General features: G+C 43.5%; 1 protein-coding gene across 1 annotated transcript; it reads left to right on the top strand.

Annotated features, from left to right (window-relative positions):
- Nucleotides 1-2,752: 2,752 nt before the first annotated feature.
- LOC123060637 (proteasome subunit alpha type-3) lies at nucleotides 2,753-6,727 on the top strand. The gene is made up of 11 exons (XM_044483433.1): nucleotides 2,753-2,925; nucleotides 3,378-3,531; nucleotides 3,615-3,654; nucleotides 3,748-3,831; nucleotides 4,005-4,078; nucleotides 4,153-4,239; nucleotides 4,332-4,416; nucleotides 4,650-4,696; nucleotides 5,795-5,860; nucleotides 6,161-6,251; nucleotides 6,369-6,727. The coding sequence occupies exons 2-11, from the start codon at nucleotides 3,428-3,430 to the stop codon at nucleotides 6,438-6,440; spliced, it is 750 nt and encodes a 249-aa protein (XP_044339368.1). The 5' UTR covers nucleotides 2,753-2,925; nucleotides 3,378-3,427; the 3' UTR covers nucleotides 6,441-6,727.
- Nucleotides 6,728-8,065: the final 1,338 nt, after the last annotated feature.

Raw genomic sequence — 8,065 nt, 5'->3', positions numbered from 1 at the left:
TCCACCAGCCAGGCCAGGCATGCACTCTTTCTCTCAGGACACAAACAAAACAAGTACCAGGCATATTTCAGGCAGCGTCCAGGCTAGGCGTGAGATGGCGTGGATGCGAGCCAAACATCCTCTTCATGCGGGTGCTTGGGTCTCCAAGATCAAGATCACCGTCAACTTCTCCATGGTTCACCTCTAGCAATTCATTGCCCTTTCGTCTCTCATCCGGGATTTCCATCTCAATGAGCGTGGCGAAGATGACATTTGGAAACTCACATAGCGTGGTCTATACTCGGCAGCAACCGCTTACTCGGCACAATTTATGGGCACCTTGTACTCTCCTATGGATCACATGGTTTGGAAGGTGTGGGCTCCGCCCAAAGTCAAATTCTTTGCTTGGTTGGCCATCCAAGATAGAATTTGGACGGTCGACCACTTGACCAAGTGTGGGTAGCCAAATTGCGGCCTTTGCCCTCTTTGTAAGAGAGAACAAGAGTCTGGAATACACCTCTTCTTCAATTGTCGTCTCACCCTTCGTCTTTCGAACCTCGCTAATGAGTGGCCGCACTTGGAAAACATTGACACCTCCTCTTGGCACCTAGAGAGCTCCATCAAAGATTGGTGCGTCAACCTTTCTGGCAACAATACCCCAAACGTAAAGCAATGGCATCGCTCACAATGCTCATTAGTTGGACCATTTGGAACAAGATAAATTCACACATGCTCCGTCAAAAGAGCAAGCCACTGACCATCTTGCTCAAGGCCATCAAAGACGAGACCAAGTTTTGGGTCTCGGCGGGTGCAAAAAAAATTGGGAGCCATTGTACCCAGGAAGTATTTTCATGCTTATTGTCGGCGGGCCTCGTGGCCTTGTAATACAAACTCTATTCTCTTCTTAATTAATAGATGAGGCAAATATTTTGCCTCTGTTTCAAGAAAAAACTGCCCAACTGTTTGTGTGCAAATCTAGGACTTTGACTGGTGTAAGCTCCCTTTAGCTCTTCCCAAAACAACCGATCGAAAGTGCATTTCGAAAAAGCGTGTACAATGGTCTCATCTTCTCCGCATGCTTCATGAAAGGGAATCCTCTCAATATGTCAAAGAACGGCCTGAGACGGTACAAACTTGTAAATCACCCTCCACCAGAAGTTTCTCACTTTGGGGACCTGTAAATGCCATAACTCCTTCCACACCTTGCCCATGCCAGTGCCTAAGTTGCTTGGTTGATCATCGTGTAATTGATTAGCAACCAGGAGCTTATAGGCAGACCGAACTGTAAAGTTATATAATTTCTCGGCATTCCATGCACATGAATCTTCCATTGCAATATTAGTTGGTATCTTGCAGATGGCATCAACATCCGGTGTGACTAAGTTCTCAATGACACTATCTCTGTCCCACCCCAACTCTTCGGATCAATTAATTCTTCAACTAAAACAACATTAGCATTCGGGATCTTCACTAGGGGAGATATTGATTCACACTTATGCATGCCCTCGTGAGGCATGGCTCCGTGGTCCTTAGTAGGCATGACAAGATTTGAACCAGTGGCATTTTACCAAAATGAAACACTCTACTAAGTTTCGCCGCATGCCTTCTCTAAATTGGTGTTCAATACCAATGTGCACAATTCATCTCTTCTTTTCCTCGTAAATTATCTTTCTATTCTTTCCATGTAGAATCCTCCTGTTTTTTTTAACATTCACCAATGAGGGGAAAGGCTCCTCACACGGATATATTTCACAGATTACACGGAATCACACCAAAGACAGACGCAAGGGAGATTTAAGCCTATGTGACCATAGAGTTAGGTCAAAGCAAATATTATGGATAGTCGATGAAACGTCAGCATCAACATCTTGAAAAACTTTCTGATTTCTTGCGCCCCATATTTTCATTAAAATCCTCCTATCATTTCTTATTTTTGTCTCATATAATCAAAAGAATTGTACACATATTTTCTTGACAAAAAAGCACATCGAGAATATTTTACTATACCCGAGAACAAATAAGGCCTTGTACGACGCAAAGTGCTTATGGAATGCTTAGTACAATAAACAAAGTTTTGCTTAAGCACTGGTGCTTATCTCTATAGGAGGATAGATGTCTAATTGCGCATATACCCTCTACAAATAAGTACTCCCTCCGTCCCATAATATAATAACGTTTTTTACACTGATGTAGTGTCAACGCTTTTATATTATGGGACGGAGGGAGTACATATGCTTAAAAAATGGTTTCTTTCACTAAGCACTCACATTGTACAAGGTTATGTACTCCAATGATAGTTGAAGGTTATATACTCCCATGATAGTTGATGAATGGTTGAACGTTTTTTTCCAAAAAAAAAAAAGACTAGGCAAGGACATATGTCCGTACATTACAAAGAGATCCCCCGCATAAAAAAAATATAGAAAATATTGTGCACCCTAGATTTTTTTTTTGAGCGGTCGAAGCACTTTATTATTCATTCAAAAAATGTTGGAAGAAATTACAATAAGGTCTGGTCTATTGCCTCGCAAAACCTAAAGTAGCAGAAGCTCTTGCCAGGTTTGTGTGCTTCAACATTTGACTCTCCTTTCTCATGAATGATTTGAACTGATTCAAAACCTTCACGTTTCGCCTTGATTCAAAACATTTGTGCAGCCCACGTTAAGACGAAGCTGACGCATCGCGGAATGGGCCCCTGCCCAGCCCAGCCCAGCCCAGCCCAGCCCTCGTAGTCTAACCCGACTTGCTGGTCCGACGCAGTCAGCCGGCTGCCTCCCTGGTTCGAGTCCGACGCGCACGCCTCCGCCCCGCAAACACAGCTCGTGCCCGTCCGTCCCGGCGGCTCTCTCAAACCCACACTCCCCACCTTCTTGCGGCACAAGCCGGAGCCGACGATCCCCTCGCCCGCGCCGCCGTCGACGCGGCCTCTTCCGCTCGCCGGGATCGGTAAGCGCCCCCGTCCCCCCGCCCCATCGCGCTCACCGCTACAGTCTGTCGTAGAATCGCTCGCTGCGCGGTTGAAATTCGGCCGAAACCTTGTTCGTCCCCCTCCTATGTTAGGTCCGCTCCTGGAGCCACCAGCGGCAACTAGCCGTATCTGTAGCGTTGCAGTGTAGACCGCATCCTGGTACCAGGGGAATTCCAGGTTTTCACATAGGCAGGCAGCGCTTTTTCTTAAAGCTGTAGGCAGGTAGCTTCATTAGCAAATGTGCAACAGACCTCGGATTGGTTTGCAATACAAGGTTCACTAATCACTAGGCATCTTACAACTCCGCCAAAATGCCTCGCGTAGTACATCTGTCTGAAATCTGAACGATTCCTGCATATGCTTGTTCCCCGATGCAGTGATGCTTGTCCTGCTTATTCTTAACATGATTGTCGTGATCTCTTTTTTTCAGGAGAGAACTGTATAAACGGTTCGGTGATTGAAGCGACTTAAGTCTTAACCATGAGTAGCATAGGAACCGGGTATGATCTGTCCGTCACCACTTTCTCCCCGGACGGCCGTGTCTTCCAGGTCGAGTATGCTGGCAAGGCCGTCGACAACAGCGGGTGTGACCTAGCTCCCTCCCCTGTTTTCCTGACCTTCTCTGTCTGTGCAACTTCATGATGAAACTTTGGATGATTCTGTGTAGGACGATTGTTGGGATCAAGTGCAAAGATGGAGTTGTCCTCGTAAGTGGTTATTTGCTGTATTTCCTTTTACCCGGATGGGGTGGTACTCTGTGCTTCTTTTGTGTGATAACCTTTTAATATATTGGTCTATAGGGTGTGGAGAAGCTGATAACATCGAAGATGATACTTGCCGGGTCGAATCGGAGACTTCACTCTGTTCACCGGAACTCTGGCTTGGTAATCTCTCTTCCTTTTTTGTTACGTACAGGCTGGTCTCTCTCTGCGAATGCACCAATTATTTAGGATATATATTCTGCAGTGTTCCCTTTCATGTCTCTTTATAATTGCCTTTCTTCTTACTGTAACGGATTGCATTTGGTAATGAAGTTAATTCCTGTTCTCTTTTTCAGGCTGTGGCTGGGTTAGCAGCAGACGGTAGGCAGGTGGTCTCCAGAGCAAAGTCAGAAGCTGCCAATTATGAAAAGTGAGAATTAGTGAGACTTTTGATTTTCATACCAAATGTTTGTAGAACTGTAACCTAAAGCTGTAATCCACCAGGGTATACGGAGAACCCATGCCTGTGAAGGAATTAGCTGATCGTGTAGCTAGCTACGTTCATCTGTGTACACTCTACTGGTGGCTCAGGTAAGGCAGTTAAGATGTTCTTCTTGTTCAAGAAGGTGGTTGCCTCCAACATGTTACGTGATAGTTTGATACACTTTATACTCCTGTCTCAGGCCTTTTGGCTGTGGAGTTATTCTTGGAGGTTATGATAGGGATGGGCCACAGCTCTACATGATCGAACCTTCAGGGCTCTCATATGTGAGTTCTCAATCTAAGACATGGTAGTTCTTCTATTTTGCCATTATTTATTAGGACCGAGCAAGGTATAAGTTGGCTAGATAACACATATTTATATTTCCTGTCAGTGACCGGGCAAGTTTAATTTCATAGTAAACAGACAACTTTATGTACATGGATTAAGATGTGCAGTGCTGCTTTTAGTAGCAGTAGACGCATTTGGAATTTATGACTTAATGGTTGAATTTTGACAGAAATATTTTGGTGCTGCTCTGGGTAAAGGAAGACAGGCTGCAAAAACGTAAGCCAATCAAGTTTTCACTAATTTTTTTCTGTTGTATGATTCCTGTAGTGGCCATTTTCTGTTTTGTTGCAAACCACTAGCACGGCTAAAGCATGGCACATTCATGAATCGTTTTTATAAATACCATTTTAATTTTTCAAAGTAGATCTTTAGGAATAAGGAAGTAAACATGCTGTTGATATTCTTAAAGCTGCTCATCAAATGATCATCCACATTTAGCGTTTATGCAGGTAGTAGTTTAGCCGTTCCATATTCAACGGGCGAAATACTTATTGCTTATGTTAGGTTTGCCACTAGCAGAACACAGCTTAGGTGGTGTTTTATTGCTTACCACAGTTTGCTACATACGAGTTAGGCAGGTTTGGGTTAAGCTCGTATTTGTTTCTTTGACAAATTTTGATGCGCCACATTTTCTTAAAACTGCATCAGTGCACCCTACACGTCAGATACATCTATTGTGAAATCTTGGCACACCTGTGATGAAAAGTTTGCTGAGCAATAAATTGTGACTTGTCACACTTCTCGCACAAAATTTAGAAGAAAAAAAAAGCACTGCAACTAACCAAACAGACCCTCAGTTTAGCATTTTGATAAATAACCACTTCTTTACAGCCATAACAGAAATATTGTACCAGAACTGGTATGTGTAATTCTTTGAATTGACTAGCTTCCGCAATTAAGGACCACAATACCAAACTGACCATTGATGTTAACGTACTAGATCATAGATGCGCGTCATTTACATAGTCTGAATACATTGACCATTTATCTCTTTGTCCTTGTATTGGTCTTTTCGTGGATTTAGTTTTCAGTGGAAGAGTTGTTAATTAACTAAAACTTGATCTGTATCTACTTTCCCCTTGCAGCTTTGTAGCCATTGATGTGTATGATTTCAGATACATTATGACATTGAGAGCTTTATATTACAAAGAACTTGTGCGATTCAATATGTTGTAGAATGTCCCTTTTAATGGTTCGCAGCGGCTGTCAAATGCATCTGCACAAAATACTTATGATGATGTTTACTATGTATTTTTATTGGCCACAAACAGTGGTTCTCCATTCTAATTCATCTATCTTAATGTTGTCATACAGGGAGATAGAGAAATTGAAGCTTTCTGAGCTAACCTGCAGGGAAGGCATTGTTGAGGTTGCCAAGATGTATGTCCTAAATCTTTTGCCATCCTACTGCAAGTTTTATCTTTAGGATATATCACCTATATTTCTGTCATGAATGGCCTGAAAGCTTGTTAGTCATATACATTTACTTGCTCAAGCATGAAGATGGCCAGTAGTTACTAGTCACAACAAATATGGATTTTCTCTCAGAAGGAACGACATTGTTGATCCTCCAAATCATGGTTTTACTCCCACAAGCAGAATTTGTGGTTGCAATACTCTATTACAAATTGCCATACCCGAAATAATTGCCAGGCTGATTTTTTTCCCCTCTACATGCAGAATTTATGGTGTACACGATGAAGCGAAAGACAAATCTTTTGAGCTGGAACTGAGCTGGGTGTGCGATGAATCTAACCGTCAGCATGAGAAGGTGATAAACGGCCACTCATAAAAAATACCCCCTCCCTTGGAACTCCACAGCTACCGTACATAGGCCACAGAGTTGCCCTTTGTTGAATTCCTTGCTAACTTTTCATACCTCGTGTAGGTTCCAAATGATCTTCTGGAGCAGGCCAAGGCAGCAGCGCAGGCAGCGTTGGAAGAGATGGACGCCGACTAAGAAGAGACCATGAGCTCTGCTCCCCATTTACTTTCACGTGCTCGGCGTAACAGATACCGGACTGGAGCGGTTCGTTTTCAGTGCAAAAAACTACCTTCAGGCGTTGTTGCTTACGGTTCCATGATTCCATCCCAGTTGAGGTAGCAAGCAGGTTCTCGTGTTTTGGGGGGTTGTAGCGAATCGTGTTCTGCTTGCTGTTGGTCACACACTGAATCTTAATCCATTGAAATCCGAACATGTTTGTCACAGATCTTAATCCATTGAAGATTTCAGTTTTACTCCTCTAACCGGCACCTAGCTGATCTCCTAAACCAGTTAGAGGAGTAAATTTTTTTACTCCGCCTGTTTTACTCCTCTAACTGGCACCTAGCTGATCTCCTAAACCAGTTAGAGGAGCAAAAAAATTTACTCCGCCTGGAGGCGGCCGAGTATCCCCTCGCCCTCCCTTTGATGCTGAATTCGCCGCCGCGGCTGCGTCCCAGCCCCCCGTCCCTGTGGAAGGTGGCGAAGCTCCTGCACATCTCTCATTGTTCGTCTCAAAGAACAGGCGGCGATGAGGGTGGCGTGGAGGTTTAAATGAAGTCGGAGCAGCGGAGCCGCAGCAGCGGTGACACTGGCATGGGCAGCGCCAAGCCGTCCATGGAGGGGCGCGGATCATACAATGCGCTTCCATGGGTGTCGTAGGTAAATCTGAAAATGGTTTCATACTTGAACTATACTCGTACATGTATCTCTCAAAACCATACTTGAACTATACCCGTTTAATGCCATTTTCAGCCCAACCAAAACTAAACATTTTTTTCACCTAAACTAATTTAAACTCAATACATAACCGTGAGTTTAAACCCAATACATAACTATGTGTTTGCTTCAATGTATATATGATTGCACAAATCGACATGTTAAGAAGCAAATGACATAGAAAAGGCATAAGTGTATCTACAACAGTTTGGAAACAAAGTTATCGTTGAGATACACTCAACACACAGCAAGAGTCAAAAAGACAATGCCCACAACTGAAAAGCTTACTGGCAAGTGTATTAAAACCAATTGCTTAGCAAAAGCACAAGCAAATACATTCGATTTGCATGTGGTGTTTCCTCATAATACAGAATTACATAGTGTATCGCAGCATGTACGCGAATCAAAGATACTCGTTATCGATGCGTCCTTACTTATTGCACATAACCAATGCCCAGAAACCAGTTTGGACCCATAGTTTATAGCCGTTAATAACCAAATTGTTTAAGCCCATAACCAACTATATCCAAATTGGTTTCTTCACATGCCCAAACCAAAACCAAACTAAAAAAGATTCGGCCCAATAAAACCTGAATCAATCAAACCCAAAGTAAGAACCAAACCGTTTCACCCAGTTTTTTAATAACCATTCTCAGGTTTAGTCATAGGAGCTCAGGGACCGCGAGTGTCCTCGCTGCGAGACAGACTCTTGCCCAGGCCTTCGACTGCAATCTTTTTGGCCTGCTTGATAACCCATCAGTTCCGGTTAGTGTGATTGGCAGGTTTGTCCGAAGTGCCATGAACCTGGCAAGTCTTGTTGAGGATTTTATCAAGTGTGGTAAGACCATCCCTGTTCGCTTTAAAGGGCTTCTTTTTCTGGTCAG

The sequence above is a fragment of the Triticum aestivum genome, chromosome 1A (genome assembly GCF_018294505.1).
Source record: "Triticum aestivum cultivar Chinese Spring chromosome 1A, IWGSC CS RefSeq v2.1, whole genome shotgun sequence".
In the NCBI taxonomy this organism is placed as follows: domain Eukaryota; kingdom Viridiplantae; phylum Streptophyta; class Magnoliopsida; order Poales; family Poaceae; genus Triticum; species Triticum aestivum.
This window is presented reverse-complemented; position numbering and strand designations above follow the sequence as displayed.

Coding starts and splice junctions, on each gene's coding strand:
- LOC123060637 (XM_044483433.1), top strand. CDS start 3,428: ATGAGTAGCATAGGAACCGGGTATGATCTGTCCGTCACCACTTTCTCC. Junction 3,655..3,747: donor GCAAAGATGGAGTTGTCCTC/GTAAGTGGTTAT, acceptor ATTGGTCTATAG/GGTGTGGAGAAGCTGATAAC. Junction 6,252..6,368: donor CTAACCGTCAGCATGAGAAG/GTGATAAACGGC, acceptor TACCTCGTGTAG/GTTCCAAATGATCTTCTGGA.